At 46.5% G+C, this 17335-nt stretch overlaps 1 protein-coding gene and 1 long non-coding RNA gene across 3 annotated transcripts in view; one reads left to right on the top strand and one right to left on the bottom strand.

Moving 5' to 3' along the window:
• ric8b (RIC8 guanine nucleotide exchange factor B) overlaps positions 1 to 5474 on the bottom strand; it is a 70586-nt gene extending 65112 nt beyond the window's left edge. For both annotated transcript variants that reach the window (XM_069904496.1, XM_069904497.1), the window contains exon 1: positions 5336 to 5474. In XM_069904496.1, coding sequence (XP_069760597.1) covers positions 5336 to 5446 — 111 coding nt within the window. In that variant the 5' untranslated portion in view covers positions 5447 to 5474. The remainder of the gene's footprint in view (positions 1 to 5335) is intronic.
• Positions 5475 to 5541: 67 nt separating this feature from the next.
• On the top strand, positions 5542 to 15635 carry LOC138745694 (uncharacterized). The gene is made up of 3 exons (XR_011346416.1): positions 5542 to 5618; positions 8106 to 8253; positions 15462 to 15635. It is a non-coding gene; the product is annotated as an uncharacterized lncRNA (long non-coding RNA).
• The last annotated feature ends 1700 nt before the right edge of the window (positions 15636 to 17335 follow it).

Raw genomic sequence — 17335 nt, 5'->3', positions numbered from 1 at the left:
GGTATATTCGGGGTGTATTTGCAGTGAGGGGGTATTTGCAGTGAGGGGTATATTCGGGGTGTATTTGCAGTGAGGGGGTATTTGCAGTGAGGGGGTATTTGCAGTGAGGGGCATATTCGGGGTGCATTTGCAGTGAGGGGGTTTTTGCAGTGAGGGGTATATTCAGGTGTATTTGCAGTGAGGGGGTATTTGCAGTGAGGGGTATATTCGGGGTGTATTTGCAGTGAGGGGGTATTTGCAGTGAAGGGCATATTCAGGGTGTATTTGCAGTGAGAGGGTATTTGCAGTGAGGGGCATATTCGGGGTGTTTTTTTTAAGTGAGGGGATATTTGCAGTGAGGGGTATATTCGGGGTGTATTTGCAGTGAGGGGGTATTTGCAGTGAGGGGCATATTCGGGGTGTATTTGCAGTGAGGGGGTATTTGCAGTGAAGGGTATATTCGGGGTGTATTTGCAGTGAGGGGGTATTTGCAGTGAGGGGCATATTTGGGGTGTATTTGCAGTGAGGGGGTATTTCCAGTGAGGGGTATATTCGGGGTGTATTTGCAGTGAGGGGTATATTCAGGTGTATTTGCAGTGAGGGGGTATTTCCAGTGAGGGGTATATTCGGGGTCTATTTGCAGTGAGGGGGTATTTGCAGTGAGGGGTATATTCGGGGTATATTTGCAGTGAGGGGTATTTGCCGTGTGGGGTATATTCGGGGTGTATTTGCAGTGAGGGGGTATTTGCAGTGAGGGGTATATTCGGGGTGTATTTGCAGTGAGGGGTATATTCGGGGTGTATTTGCAGTGAGGGGTATATTCGGGGTGTATTTGCAGTGAGCGGTATATTCGGGGTGTATTTGCAGTGAGGGGTATATTCGGGGTGTATTTGCAGTGAGGGGTATATTCGGGATGTATTTGCAGTGAGGGGGTATTTGCAGTGAAGGGCATATTCAGGGTGTATTTGCAGTGAGAGGGTATTTGCAGTGAGGGGCATATTCGGGGTGTATTTGCAGTGAGGGGTATATTCGGGGTGTATTTGCAGTGAGGGGTATATTCGGGATGTATTTGCAGTGAGGGGGTATTTGCAGTGAAGGGCATATTCAGGGTGTATTTGCAGTGAGAGGGTATTTGCAGTGAGGGGCATATTCGGGGTGTTTTTTTTAAGTGAGGGGGTATTTGCAGTGAGGGGTATATTCGGGGTGTATTTGCAGTGAGGGGGTATTTGCAGTGAGGGGCATATTCGGGGTGTATTTGCAGTGAGGGGGTATTTGCAGTGAAGGGTATATTCGGGGTGTATTTGCAGTGAGGGGGTATTTGCAGTGAGGGGCATATTTGGGGTGTATTTGCAGTGAGGGGGTATTTCCAGTGAGGGGTATATTCGGGGTGTATTTGCAGTGAGGGGTATATTCAGGTGTATTTGCAGTGAGGGGGTATTTCCAGTGAGGGGTATATTCGGGGTCTATTTGCAGTGAGGGGGTATTTGCAGTGAGGGGTATATTCGGGGTGTATTTGCAGTGAGGGGTATTTGCCGTGTGGGGTATATTCGGGGTGTATTTGCAGTGAGGGGTATATTCGGGGTGTATTTGCAGTGAGGGGTATATTCGGGGTGTATTTGCAGTGAGGGGTATTTGCCGTGTGGGGTATATTCGGGGTGTATTTGCAGTGAGGGGGTATTTGCAGTGAGGGGTATATTCGGGGTGTATTTGCAGTGAGGGGTATATTCGGGGTGTATTTGCAGTGAGGGGTATATTCGGGGTGTATTTGCAGTGAGCGGCATATTCGGGGTGTATTTGCAGTGAGGGGTATATTCGGGGTGTATTTGCAGTGAGGGGTATATTCGGGATGTATTTGCAGTGAGGGGGTATTTGCAGTGAAGGGCATATTCAGGGTGTATTTGCAGTGAGAGGGTATTTGCAGTGAGGGGCATATTCGGGGTGTTTTTTTTAAGTGAGGGGGTATTTGCAGTGAGGGGTATATTCGGGGTGTATTTGCAGTGAGGGGGTATTTGCAGTGAGGGGCATATTCGGGGTGTATTTGCAGTGAGGGGGTATTTGCAGTGAAGGGTATATTCGGGGTGTATTTGCAGTGAGGGGCATATTTGGGGTGTATTTGCAGTGAGGGGGTATTTCCAGTGAGGGGTATATTCGGGGTGTATTTGCAGTGAGGGGTATATTCAGGTGTATTTGCAGTGAGGGGGTATTTCCAGTGAGGGGTATATTCGGGGTCTATTTGCAGTGAGGGGGTATTTGCAGTGAGGGGTATATTCGGGGTGTATTTGCAGTGAGGGGTATTTGCAGTGAGGGGTATATTCGGGGTGTATTTGCAGTGAGGGGTATATTCGGGTGTATTTGCAGTGAGGGGTATATTCGGGGTGTATTTGCAGTGAGGGGTATATTCGGGGTGTATTTGCAGTGAGGGGTATATTCGGGGTGTATTTGCAGTGAGGGGTATATTCGGGGTGTATTTGCAGTGAGGGGTATATTCGGGGTGTATTTGCAGTGAGGGGTATATTCGGGGTGTATTTGCAGTGAGGGGTATTTGCCGTGTGGGGTATATTCGGGGTGTATTTGCAGTGAGGGGTATATTCGGGGTGTATTTGCAGTGAGGGGTATATTCGGGGTGTATTTGCAGTGAGGGGTATATTCGGGTGTATTTGCAGTGAGGGGTATATTCGGGGTGTATTTGCAGTGAGGGGTATATTCGGGGTGTATTTGCAGTGAGGGGTATATTCGGGGTGTATTTGCAGTGAGGGGTATATTCGGGGTGTATTTGCAGTGAGGGGTATATTCGGGGTGTATTTGCAGTGAGGGGTATATTCGGGTGTATTTGCAGTGAGGGGTATATTCGGGGTGTATTTGCAGTGAGGGGTATATTCGGGGTGTATTTGCAGTGAGGGGTATATTCGGGGTGTATTTGCAGTGAGGGGTATATTCGGGGTGTATTTGCAGTGAGGGGTATATTCGGGGTGTATTTGCAGTGAGGGGTATATTCGGGGTGTATTTGCAGTGAGGGGTATATTCGGGGTGTATTTGCAGTGAGGGGTATTTGCCGTGTGGGGTATATTCGGGGTGTATTTGCAGTGAGGGGTATATTCGGGGTGTATTTGCAGTGAGGGGTATATTCGGGGTGTATTTGCAGTGAGGGGTATATTCGGGTGTATTTGCAGTGAGGGGTATATTCGGGGTGTATTTGCAGTGAGGGGTATATTCGGGGTGTATTTGCAGTGAGGGGTATATTCGGGGTGTATTTGCAGTGAGGGGTATATTCGGGGTGTATTTGCAGTGAGGGGTATATTCGGGGTGTATTTGCAGTGAGGGGTATATTCGGGTGTATTTGCAGTGAGGGGTATATTCGGGGTGTATTTGCAGTGAGGGGTATATTCGGGGTGTATTTGCAGTGAGGGGTATATTCGGGGTGTATTTGCAGTGAGGGGTATATTCGGGGAGTATTTGCAGTGAGGGGTATATTCGGGGTGTATTTGCAGTGAGGGGTATATTCGGGGTGTATTTGCAGTGAGGGGTATATTCGGGGTCTATTTGCAGTGAGGGGGTATTTGCAGTGAGGGGTATATTCGGGGTGTATTTGCAGTGAGGGGAATATTCGGGGTGTATTTGCAGTGAGGGGTATATTCGGGGTGTATTTGCAGTGAGGGGTATATTCGGGGTGTATTTGCAGTGAGGGGTATATTCGGGTGTATTTGCAGTGAGGGGTATATTCGGGGTGTATTTGCAGTGAGGGGTATATTCGGGGTGTATTTGCAGTGAGGGGTATATTCGGGGTGTATTTGCAGTGAGGGGTATATTCAGGGTGTATTTGCAGTGAGGGGTATATTCGGGGGTATTTGCAGTGAGGGGTATATTCGGGGTGTATTTGCAGTGAGGGGTATATTCGGGGTGTATTTGCAGTGAGGGGTATATTCGGGGTGTATTTGCAGTGAGGGGTATATTCGGGGTGTATTTGCAGTGAGGGGTATATTCGGGGAGTATTTGCAGTGAGGGGTATATTCGGGGTGTATTTGCAGTGAGGGGTATATTCGGGGAGTATTTGCAGTGAGGGGTATATTCGGGGTGTATTTGCAGTGAGGGGTATATTCGGGGTGTATTTGCAGTGAGGGGTATATTCGGGGTGTATTTGCAGTGAGGGGTATATTCGGGGTGTATTTGCAGTGAGGGGTATATTCGGGGTCTATTTGCAGTGAGGGGGTATTTGCAGTGAGGAGTATATTCGGGGTGTATTTGCAGTGAGGGGTATATTCGGGGTCTATTTGCAGTGAGGGGGTATTTGCAGTGAGGGGTATATTCGGGGTGTATTTGCAGTGAGGGGTATATTCGGGGTGTATTTGCAGTGAGGGGTATATTCGGGATGTATTTGCAGTGAGGGGTATATTCAGGGTGTATTTGCAGTGAGGGGTATATTCGGGGTCTATTTGCAGTGAGGGGGTATTTGCAGTGAGGGGTATATTCGGGGTGTATTTGCAGTGAGGGGTATTTGCCGTGTGGGGTATATTCGGGGTGTATTTGCAGTGAGGGGTATATTCGGGGAGTATTTGCAGTGAGGGGTATATTCGGGGTGTATTTGCAGTGAGGGGTATATTCGGGGAGTATTTGCAGTGAGGGGTATATTCGGGGTGTATTTGCAGTGAGGGGTATATTCGGGGAGTATTTGCAGTGAGGGGTATATTCGGGGTGTATTTGCAGTGAGGGGTATATTCGGGGGTATTTGCAGTGAGGGGTATATTCGGGGTGTATTTGCAGTGAGGGGTATATTCGGGGTGTATTTGCAGTGAGGGGTATATTCGGGGTGTATTTGCAGTGAGGGGTATATTCGGGGTGTATTTGCAGTGAGGGGTATATTCGGGGTGTATTTGCAGTGAGGGGTATATTCGGGGTGTATTTGCAGTGAGGGGTATATTCGGGGGTATTTGCAGTGAGGGGTATATTCGGGGTGTATTTGCAGTGAGGGGTATATTCGGGGTGTATTTGCAGTGAGGGGTATATTCGGGTGTATTTGCAGTGAGGGGTATATTCGGGGTGTATTTGCAGTGAGGGGTATATTCGGGGTGTATTTGCAGTGAGGGGTATATTCGGGGTGTATTTGCAGTGAGGGGTATATTCGGGGGTATTTGCAGTGAGGGGTATATTCGGGGTGTATTTGCAGTGAGGGGTATATTCGGGGGTATTTGCAGTGAGGAGGGTGTATTGGGCAGGGCGGTGTTTCCCTGGGAGCGAGCCCGACCGTCGACGCTGGGCCGCGGCGGCTCCCCGGCCTTTGCTGGGCCAGCTCGGGTGAGGGCGGCGGTGTGCGGCCTCCTTGCTGCCTCCAGCCGCCCGCCGGCCCGGGCCCGCCGCTCACCTGCCGGTTAAACGCCCGCAGCCGCTGCTCCAGCTCCCCGTCCCCATCGCCGTCGCCGCCGCCGCCGCCGCCGTCCTCCAGCTCCAGTGCCGCCACCACCTCCCGCTCCATCACCGTCCGCTCTCCGCCTCGCGCGGCCCCGCCTCAGCTTCACCCCTGACCCCGCGGCCGCCGTTACCCCGGCAACGCGCCGGCGCCCGCCTGGGAGATGCGGACGCTGAAGAGAGAGGCGACTCGACTGTCCAGGGGGCGTGTGGGTTTGGGTTTGATGCAGGGTGTTGAGGTAAAAGTTGGAGTGGGTAGATAAAGGATGGATTGGGTGGGCTTTGGGTAGAGGGAGACATTGACGGTGCTCTATGGGTGAGACTGGGTGGGGGATGGGGTATGGGTATCTGGGTGGGCAGGGTGCTGGGTGGGACTGCATGGGGTATGGGGCGCTGTGTGGTGGGTGGGGAATGGGGATCTGGGTGGGACTGAGTACTGGATGGGGAATGGGTATCTGGGTGGGACAGGGTGCTGGGTGGGACTGCATGGGGTATGGGGGGCTGTGTGGTGGGTGGGGAATGGGGATCTGGGTGGGACTGCATGGGGTATGGGGGGCTGTGTGGTGGGTGGGGAATGGGGATCTGGGTGGGACTGAGTACTGGGTGGGGGATGGGGAATGGGTATCTGGGTGGGACAGGGTGCTGGGTGGGACTGAGTACTGGGTGGGGGATGGGGAATGGGTATCTGGGTGAGACAGGATGCTGGGTGGGACTGCATGGGGTATGGGGGGCTGTGTGGTGGGTGGGGAATGGGGATCTGGGTGGGACTGAGTACTGGGTGGGGGATGGGGAATGGGTATCTGGGTGGGACAGGGTGCTGGGTGGGACTGCATGGGGAATGGGGGGCTGTGTGGTGGGTGGGGAATGGGGATCTGGGTGGGGAATGGGAATCTGTGTGGTGGGTGGAGAATGGGGATCTGGGTGGGAAATGGGAATCTGTGTGGCTGGGTAGGGAATGGGGATCTGGGTGGGGAATGTTGATCTGCATGGGATTGAGGATCTGGGAAGGGCTGGATGTTTTTGTGGGTGCTGGGTTAGGTCTGGTGATCAGGGTGGGGTTGGGTGCAGGGTGGGGACAGGATCTGGTTGGGGGTAGATGGAGGGTGTGGACAGGATCTGAGTGGGGGAAGTCAGGGATGTAATGGGCAAGTTTGATGACTGGGTTGTGTTTGGGCTGGGACTATTGGTGGTGTGGGGTTAGGAGAGGAGGTGGTTTAATGGGAGGGAGCAGGCATCTGATGTTGGGGAATCATTGGGATTGGTCCATGAGCCTTGTTGAGAACAAGGCATAATCAGGTGGGTTAGGGAACAGAGGGGTTTGGATTGGAGGGGTGAAGAAGTTTGGAAGGGACAGAGCAGGATGGGGAGAGGGGTGGGGATGAAATTGAGAGGGTATTAGAGGAATTGAATGAGATGTATCTGCTTCCAGTCTGTCGAATTGTTGGTCAGTATGAACTACAGGTAGCACACGAAATGCCTAGTGTGGGGATTTGAGGTACTTGGTGTCACTCTGGATTTTTCTGCACCATGTTGAGGAATTCTGGGAAAGGGATTAAAGATAGAGTCAGATGTGAAGTGATCAAAGGTGATTGGGTGTAATTGGAGCCTGTTTGCTTTTTTTAAAAAAATATTTTATTGGTATTTAATATATAATCAATAGAATGATACAGTTATACAATATGCAATACATTTAAAATATGGGGAAAAAATTCCAAATATGAATATGATTCAAATGACCAACACAAGGGTGGCCATTCCAAAAGGAGGACTTGCATTTAAACTGTGTTGCCATTTCTTGTTTTTGCAATATCATTTTTTGACACACACACCCACCCACCCTCAATGTTATATTTTACTCCACTATTACCAAAAATGAAAAAATATCCCAACCCAAAAGAAAGAGAAATAAAAGAAAGGAAAAATAAAGTTAAAAGCTCTTTTCAAATGAATTATAAATTTCTTTTTTTTTTTAAAGTATACAATTGTCTTTCCTTCTCATTAAGAATTTTTTATCAAAAGTTGTATTATTCACAGTTGATCAAGGCTAGTATCTGTTATATTATCCAGTTTAAAAAAGAAAAAAACTTTTTTTTAAAGAAATGGACCTCTGTATAGCACAAAACCTCTATCACTAAGCAAGGTTAAGAAATGTGGAAATCAAGTGACATCACCTTGGAACTCATTTTCTGAAATGTTTACCTGGGCAAGGTTCATTTATTCTACTCATAGATCTCGGACTTTGCAGAGCCAGCATTTTGGAGGTCGTCAGGATACTGAGGATCATTGCTGCCTGTGGTAGATCATGAGTGTTGTGTTAAGAGGTGAATTCTGTCCTTCTGGAAACAATCTGGTTCAATCCACTGTGCATCAACTTCAAATGAAGTACAGTGAGCAGCTTAAATCTCACAAAATCTTTTACCTTCAGCAGTCAGAAAGATCTGACTGGATGGTGCAGTGGTTAACACAATGCTGTTAAAGCGCCAGCGATGGGGACTGGGGTTTGAATCTCGCACTGCCTATTAGGAGTTTGTAAATTCTCCTTGTGTCCATGTGGGTTTTCCCCAGAGCCTCGAGTTTCCTCCAACTGTTCAAAATGTACAGGGGATGTAGGTTAAGTGATTTTAATTGGGCAGCTCGAGCTCATGGGCCAAAAGGGTCTATTTCCATGCTGTATGTCTATTTTTAATGAAATAAATTTTAAAAATCTTAAATTTATCTACCCACAGGAATGCAGACAAATGGGTCAGCATGGACGAGTTGGGCTGAAGTGTTTGTTTCTGTGCTCTGTAACTCTATAACCAACACATTAGTGGAGAGAGCATTCGAGAGATTCCACCAACAGTGCCTCTGCAAAATCCGTCAGATCCACATTCAGTAAGAACTGCAACATTCTCATTATTAACATTTCTACTTGAACTGGGATCAGAGAGAGAGGTGTCCCAGACATGGGATTGGAGAATGAGAGATGTCTCGGGGGAAGGGGATTGGGATCAGAGAGTGAGCAGTGTCCCAGGGAAAGAGGGGTGGGATCAGAGAGTGAGAGTATCCAGGGAGTGGGATCGGAGAGTGAGGGGTGTCGTGGGGGAGGGGGTAGAATTGGAGAGTGAGGAGTGTCCATGGGGTGGGATCAGAGAATTAAGGAGCGTCCTAAGGGAAGAGGGGTATGATTGGAGAGTGAGGGGTGACCAGGGGGGTGAGATCAGAGAGTGAGGGGTGACCAGGGGGGTGGGATCAGAGAGTGAGGGGTGACCAGGGGGGTGGGATCAGAGAGTGAGGGGTGACCAGGGGGGTGGGATCAGAGAGTGAGGGGTGACCAGGGGGGTGGGATCAGAGAGTGAGGGGTGACCAGGGGGGTGGGATCAGAGAGTGAGGGGTGACCAGGGGGGTGGGATCAGAGAGTGAGGGGTGACCAGGGGGGTGGGATCAGAGAGTGAGGGGTGACCAGGGGGGTGGGATCAGAGAGTGAGGGGTGACCAGGGGGTGGGATCAGAGAGTGAGGGGTGACCAGGGGGGTGGGATCAGAGAGTGAGGGGTGACCAGGGGGGTGGGATCAGAGAGTGAGGGGTGACCAGGGGGGTGGGATCAGAGAGTGAGGGGTGACCAGGGGGGTGGGATCAGAGAGTGAGGGGTGACCAGGGGGGTGGGATAAGAGAATGAGGGGTGACCAGGGGGAGCTGGGATTGGAGAGAAGGGTGTCCAGTGGATGGGATTAGAGTGAGGGACGTCCGGGGCGTGGGATCGGAGAGAGAAGGGCTGTCCAAGATCTGGGTTTGCAGATTGTCATGCAGATCAATTCTGCTGTCACAATTTCTAAAGAATTTAATTCAAATCATTCTTCTGTTCTGCACTATTTTAAAAGCTTCCATTTCTGAATGTAAGAATGTTTCAATGAACTTTGTCAATAGAAGTGAAGGAAAACATCAGTGAGATCATGAAACCTGTGCTTGTGGTCTTGAGGCAAATCATGGTGAATAAATTCATATAACCATATACAATTACAGTACAGAAACAGGCCATATCAGCCCTTCTACTCTGCACCAATTTAAGTGAACTCCACTAGTTCCATCTACCTACTCCCTGCCCATAACCCTCTAACCCCCTCACATCCATGTACTCATCCAACCTCCTCTTAAATGACAAAATTGACCCTGCTGCAACCATCTCATCCAGAAGGTCATTCCACTCAGCCACCACTGAGAGAAGAAGCTTCCTCTTATGTTGCTTCTAAAGTTTTTCCCCCTAACTCTTAACTTATGACCCTCGTTCCCATCTCTCCTATCCTCAAGAGGAAGAGCCTACTCACATCTACTTTATCTATTCCCCTTATAATTTTATATACCTCTATCAAATCCCCCCTCAACCTATGCTCCAGTGAATAAAGACCCAGTATAATCAATCTTTCTCCATATTCTTTATACTGCGATCCAGATGACATTTTAGTAAATCTTCTCTGCACCCTCTCTACCTTATTTATAACCTTCCTATAATTTGGAGACCAGAACTGCATACAATATTCCAAACTTGGCCTCACCAATGCCTTGAACAGTCTCAACATCACCTCCCAGCTCCTATATTCTATGCTATGATTTATAAAGGCCAGCATACCAAAAGCCTTCTTCACCACCCTAATGAACCATTATTCCAAGATCTCTGTTCTTCTGCATTCCTCAATGTCCTCCCCTTCACTGCATACGTCCTATTTTCATTATTCTTCCCAAATGAAGCACTTCACACTTATCTCCATTAAACTCCATCTGCCACCTTTCAGCCCACTCTTCTAAGCCGTCCAAATCCTTCTGCAGTCCACGAAAACCATCTTCACTATCCGCAACTCCCCCTACTTTTATATCCGCATATTTACTCACCCAATTTACCACTTCATCATCCAAATCATTAATGTAAATGATGAACAACAAGGGACCCAACACCAATCCCTGAGGCACACCGCTTGTCACTGGCCTCCATCCTGACAGTTGTCCACCTTGACTCTCTAGTGCCTATCTTCTAGCCACCGTTGAACCCATCTGACTATCTCAACATTAATCCCTAGTGCCTGAACCTTCCTCACTAACCTTCCATGTGGAAACTTATCAAAAGCCTTACTGAAATCCTAATAGACCACATCTACTTCTCTACCTTCATCAATCTTTCTAATCACTTCCTCAAAAAATTCAGCAAGGTTTGTCAAACATGATCTTCCCCTCACAAATCCATGTTGGGTATCCCTGATCAATCCTTGCCTCTCTAGATACTTATACATATTATCTCTAAGAATACTTTCCATTAGTTTACCCACCACTAAAGTTAAACTTACTGGCCAATAATTGCTGGGCCTACACTTGGAGCCCTTTTTAAACAGAGGAACCACATTTGCAACATACCATTCCCGCGGCACCACACCTTCCTCCAGTAACTGTTGAAAAATCACTGTCAGAGCCTCCGCTATTTCCTCCCTGTCTTCCCTCAAGGTCCTGGGGAAAATCCTGTCAGGACCTGGAGACTTATCTTCCTTTATATACCTCAGAAGTTTCAACACCCCCCCCCTTTCCTAATCCCTATGTTTTCTATAATTACCCCTTTTGCCTCACTTATCCTACACAATTCCATATCCTTTTCCCGAGTGAATACCAACGAGAAGAATTCATTCAATACCTCCCCCATCTCATTTGGCTCCTCACACATTCATCGGCTCCGATTCTCTAGTGGACCAATTCTATCGTTCACTCTCCTTTTGCTATTCAAATATTTGTAAAAACCCTTAGGATTTACTTTCATCCTATTTGCTGTAGCCACCTTGGACCTTCTTTTTGCTTTCCTAATTTCTTTAAGCTTCTTTCTACAATCTATGCATCTTCCAAGCATCTCGTCCATACCTTGCTTTCTGTATTCAGTGTAGGCCTCCCATTTATCTCAAACCAACTTCCTAATCTCACTTGAAAACTATGGTTCTCTTGAACATTTGGCCCTGCCTTTTATCCTAACAGGAACATAAAGATTCTGCACCCTCAAAATCTCACCTTTAAATGCCCTCCAATTCTCCCAGGACCTTACAAGATATTACCTCGGACCTTGCGGAAGGCTTGTGAATAAATTGCAGAGGCCTTAGCAGAGCCATATAAAACATCCTTAAGGTGAGGTGGTGCAGAATTCGGGATAGCTAATGTCTGTTGTTTAAGAAAGGCTCTGAGAATAATCTAGGTAATTAGAGGCCAGTGAGCCTGACATCAATAGTGCGTCAATTATTGACATGGTGTTGTATGGAAGCTGCAAAGCCTCGTACCAGAAGTCAATGCAGAGGAACATTAAAACGGCTGAGAAGATCACTGAGGTCTCCCTTTCTTATAGGGATGACATTTACCAGGAATGTTGCTTAAATAGAGCCCAAAAATTGATCAAGGATCCCTACCATCTATCCAGCGCATAGAATATTTGTCCTATACCATCAGAAAAGAGGCAAAGAAGCATCAAAATCAGGACAGGGAAATAGCTTCTTCCCACAGGCTATGAGATCAATGAATGAGTCTTTCAATAATGAAACCAAGTGAATTATTTATATATTTTTGTGTCTGTATATGATTATTATATGGTGAATTTGTGAGAAATGTATGTGTGTGCAGTGTGGTCCGGAGAAACGCTGTTTCGTCTTGTTGTGTTTGTACAGTCAAGTGATAATCATCTGGAACTTGAAGAGCATTTGAATGGCTAAGGCTGAAAAGACAACATCGATAGATACAACGGACACCCATGGTGGGCTGAAGGGTCTCCTTCTGATGTATGACCGTGACTCTAAATTTGTTATTTCCAATACATTAGCTAGAATTCAAACTAAATCATACATTATTTTGAAGCTACACTTCAGGGCAGGGGCCAAAGGTTTTAAGACTATTTTAAACATTCTGACGAAATACAAAAAGCAAGGTTTGAACTAAAGAACTGAACGTGGTGTCACTTTTGAAGAATGCTTCCCAGAGAGTCCGATGAAAGGTTAAGAAGCAACCACTATGGGGCAGAACTGCTTTCCCACTGAAAGGAAAGTGATTCTCATTGCACAGTGCAGCTGCCATTTTTGGAATGAGGGACATTTTGTAGAAATTCTGGGAGTTTGCTGCCTTTAGCAGCTTCCCCTGCTGCGTGTCTGTTTAACTGTGGGAGGGATCCAGCTGATGTACAAATGCCCCTTCCCAATACTGCTGGTCCTTTCCTGCTACTCATTGGAAGAGAGGGAATTTCTGCCTGTGTAAGGGGAGCTTTGGAATCTTTGTAGTGTTGCCAAAGACAGGGCTATAGACCCTGGCACAGAAATATTAGTGTTAATTCAGTGAGAGAGAAATGGGGGATGGGGGAAGGCTGAAATGAAGTGCAGTTAATTGCAGGGTTGGCACCAGTTTTCATGTTACTGCTAATCACTGGAAACTGATTCAAGACTTGAAACAAATTGAAGCAGTTTATTCATCTGTAAATGCTACCTTCACTTTCAGTTTTTGAAGTTGGTGTTTTGGGTCAATGCTTGAAATGGATGCACAGATAAAAACACGAGTGGACTTTATATACCCCTGTTCTCGCTCTGAAACTGCTCTCGCCTGTTCCCACCCCACCCCTGCCCCACCCCCCATACTTTCCCCATAGCAGTGATTGAGGCTGCCACTGGGCACTTCAGAACTAAACAGGAACAAAATACTCAGCCTGATGAATACAAACAAGGAATAGAAGAGAAAAATGAGCTAGCTGCGTAAGAATTTGAATGCAGTTCTGTACCTCGCAGGACATCTCAATCCATGCTGCCATCTAATGACATTAATGGTTGTTGCCCAGTGTGTTTTGTCCAAAGTTACTGCAAATACAAGGGTAGGTGGGGAAGTTGAGAGAGTCTGCAAGAGCAGGCTGGGTAAGTGGGGAAAAAAGATAGAGATAAGAGTGTAATGTGGGATATATTCTTGACTTTGAAAAGAAGAGAAAAAGCAGAATTCAGAGAGATCTGGGTGCATACATGAAGTAAACCATGAAAGTTTGCAGATACTGTGGTTGAAGTAAAAACACAATGCTGAAGTAAATTGGCAGGTCGAAAAATGTCCTTTATATAGCAAAGATAAAGATACATAAACCAATGATTTAGGCTCAAGCCCTTCATCAAGGAATGGAAAAATGTAGGCAGATACCCAAACAAAAGGGTGGGAGGGGGTTGTGGGGCAGGAGAGGAGCACGGTCCCAAAGGCAGGAAAAGGGAGGAAGGGCACACCAGCAAGCAGGGGGAGGAGGGATGGCTCAGTGAATGGAGAGAGAAGTGGGCGGAGAGCTAAAGAGAAGGAAGGAAGGGAGAACATGAATACATGAAACATGGAAAACTAATGTGCAGGTACAGCAATTCTGGTAGAGAAGATGTTTCAGCTGTACAGGGTGTTGGTAGGACTCCACATAGGGAACAGTGTACAGTTTTGGAATCCACTTGGTTATTGTCATGTGTACAGAGATTCCATGAAAAGTTTCATTTTACATGCTATTCAGGCAGACCACAGTTTTGAATTTAAAACCACTTGATAAAGAACAAGGTGATTACTCTCAACAATTATTCAACCAAGGTTTCTGGATATGAGGAGCATCTGTAGTTGATATAACTGTCCTGCCTTCTGGTCCCTGAGAAGGCATCACACTCTCCTTGGCCGTACCAGCCTCTGTTGCCACAGCTACCCCTCCCAGTTAACTATTCTAGCCTTGCCATGGGCATGTAAACGACGCAAAGTCATAGTTCTTTATAGCACAGAAACAGACCCGGTGAAAATGATGACCAGCTATTTCACTTGCCTGAATTTGTCCCACTTCCCTCAAAACCTTTCTTATCTACCAGTCTAAATGTCTTTTAAATTTTGTAATTGTCACCACCTCTACCACTTCCTTTGGCAGCTGATTCCACATGCCCACCCTCTATGTAGGGCTCATCATATCCTTTTTAAATTTTCCCCCTCTTACCTTAAATATATGCCCCAGGAGGAAGACCACCTTATCTATGCCTCTCAGGATTTGTAAACCTCTACCATCAGATGGTTCATCCCATCAGTCCCAGTCTCTCCTTGTAACTCAAGCCCTGCAGTCCCAATGACATACCTGTGAATCTTTTCTGCACCTTCATCATGGTCTTCATCCCCACCCCTGCCTCTTACTTCCCTCTCATTACTTTCCTGCTGGTAAAGGATTTGGGATATTTTTGTAAATCACCATCCTACCTCTATCTCTCACTTCACACTTCCTTCATGTCTTGTGGCTCTTTGATGTTCGTTAGTTACTGTGCAAGTGTGGCAGGGTCTGCCTCCTCATCCTGGATTTATGTTACCTCCTCACCTTGTCATTTTATTTCTCAACTCCTCATCCAATCATAGAATCACAGAAAATAGGAGCAGAAGGAGGCCATTCAGCCTTCAAACCTGCTCCATCCTTTATATGATTGTGGCAGATAATACAACTTCAGCACTTTATGCCCCTTGATCCCTTTCTTCACAGGGTCCACATCCAACTCCCTTTTGAATATATCTAATGAACTGGCCTCAACAACCTTCTGTGGTAGGCAGTTTCACAAGTTCATAACTCTCTGAGTGAGGAAGTCTTAAGTGGCTCCCCCTGATCCTTGGACCGTGACCCCTTGTTCTGGACTTCCCCAGCATCAGGAACATTCTTCATGCATCTAATCTGTCTTGTCATGTCAAAATGTTAATTGTCTCAATGAGATCACCTCTCAATGAATATAACCCTGGTCTATCCAATCTTCATACACCAGTCCTGCTGTCCTAGCGATCAGTCTAGTGAACCGTAACAGCACCCCCTCAATAGCAAGAATATCCTTTCTCAGATTAGGAAACCAAAACTATGCACAAAGGCCAACGTGCTGTTTGCTTTCATCTCTGCCTGCTGCACCTGCATTCCAACCTTCAGTGAAGTTGAATCGGAGCCCTAATTGTTACATGAAGGGGCTTTGACATGAAACATTATCTCTCCGCAGATGCTGCCTGGTCTGCTGTATTTACAACATTTTCTCTTTATTTCAAATTTTCAGCTTCTGCAGTTTTTTAATTTTCATTTAAATCTCCCTTCAGTTTCCTTCTATCTGAAGAAAGCAACACAGTGTGGACAGCAAGTCTCCAGCCCTCTGGATCCTCTCCAAGATAGAAAGAGTGCAGAGAAGATTTACTAGGATGTTGCTGGACTTCAGGAACTAAGTTACAGGGAAAGATTAAACAGGTGAGGACTTTATTCCCTGGAGTGTATAAGAATGAAGGGAAGATTTGAAAGAGGTATTTAATATTCTGAGGGGCATAGGCAGTGAAAATGTCTGTAGGCATTTTCCACTCAGGGTAGGTAAGATACAAACCAGAGGACATGGGATAAGGATGAAATGTGAAAAGTTTAGGGGGAACTTCTTCACACAGAGAGTGGTGAGAGTGTATAGGTAGTGAATGCAGTCTCAATTTTAACATTTAAGAATTTGGACAGGTACATGGATAGAAGAGGTATGGAAGGCTATGGACTAGGGGCATAGGCAGAAAAATGGTTTGGCACAGTCTAGAAGGGCCAAATGTGCCTGTTTCTGTGCTGTAGTGTTCTATAGTGTAGACATTTTGTAAATGCATTGTTAAGTTTGATGATAACACATCAAAGGTTCTGTTCTCACGGTCATCACCTTCAAAACTTCAGTTGAGTTGACTCACATTGAAAAAACCTCTCTGAGACCTGCTCTGCACCAGACTGCAGCAGGGTTGTCTGTCTGGCCCCACTAGGAATACTGTGGGCAATTCTGGTCACCCCTTTACAGGAAGGATGTGGAGGCTTTGGAAAGGGGACAGATGAGATTTCCCAGAATGTGGCCTGAATTAAGCGTGGGTTGAGGGGCAACCTGATCAATGTCTATACAGTTCTGAGAGGCTTAGATAGTGTGAACAGTCAGAGTCTTTTTCACAGCATAAAAATGTTGCATATTAGAGGGAATGAGTTTAAATTGAAAGGGGTGAAGTTTAAAGGAGATCTTTAGGCAATTTATTTTAAAAACACAGATCAGTAGGTGCCTGGATCAGTAGCTGCCAGGGGTAATGAGAGAAACAGATACAATGGTAGTGTTTAAGAAAGATACATTGATATGAAGGGTTGGGGATATAAATCATGTGCAGGCATGATTTCATTTAATTTGAGCATAATGTACAGCAAAGATATGTGGGCTGAATGGCCTGTTCCGTTATTCCAAATAATTGTTGATACTGTGTTGTTCCTTGTGGGGACGTGGAGCAGGTATGGAATGAGGGGTGAACGTGGGGCAGTGAGCGTGGCGAATGGGAAGGGTCTTCGTGGAGCACGCTTGTTAAGATCATGATTTGCATTTGTAGTTACACAAGTGCTTTCAGACCACTCTAGATTGTCACCAGAGACCAGAGTGAACTCTTCTCAGGTAAGAATTCATGGTGGGTGGTTTTTAATGCTAAATCTGAAAATATTCACCATCCACAACATAAAAGTTTGAGGTTGTAAACTTGCTGTTGATCTTGGTTCTTGCCACATTGAGGAGATTAGTGTATTCTTCATTGTAATTCTTTGCTGTTGGAGAAATCAGATTTATTGGCTGGTTTATTGGATTAAATCCTTTAACAATCCAGTAGCTGCATTATTTTAAGGGTTTGCTTGAAAAGATGTTGGATTAGTGTTGGATTGAAGGGGAAGCTGAAATGAGTTACACCTCTGATTGGCTTGTTTTGTCACTGTGTGCCTTCGCTTGTGCAGACATTTTATCCAAACCTTCAGCAGTGTCTCGCTGTGAGCTTCATGGATTTGTGGGTCAGTTTTAACCGATAGACTAGATCTTGTGTCAAAGGTGATGGTGTTGGAGGGCATTGACCTCACCAGCAAGAGACAGCTTGCCAAGAGCTTGAATACATTCCACCTCATGGACTTTCATTGCACATGGCCCCTTGCTGGGTTCTTT

Source organism: Narcine bancroftii, chromosome 11 (assembly GCF_036971445.1).
Source record: "Narcine bancroftii isolate sNarBan1 chromosome 11, sNarBan1.hap1, whole genome shotgun sequence".
Lineage (NCBI taxonomy): Eukaryota > Metazoa > Chordata > Chondrichthyes > Torpediniformes > Narcinidae > Narcine > Narcine bancroftii.
Note: the sequence above shows the minus strand (reverse complement) of the source record. Positions and strands in the feature narration are given on the sequence as shown.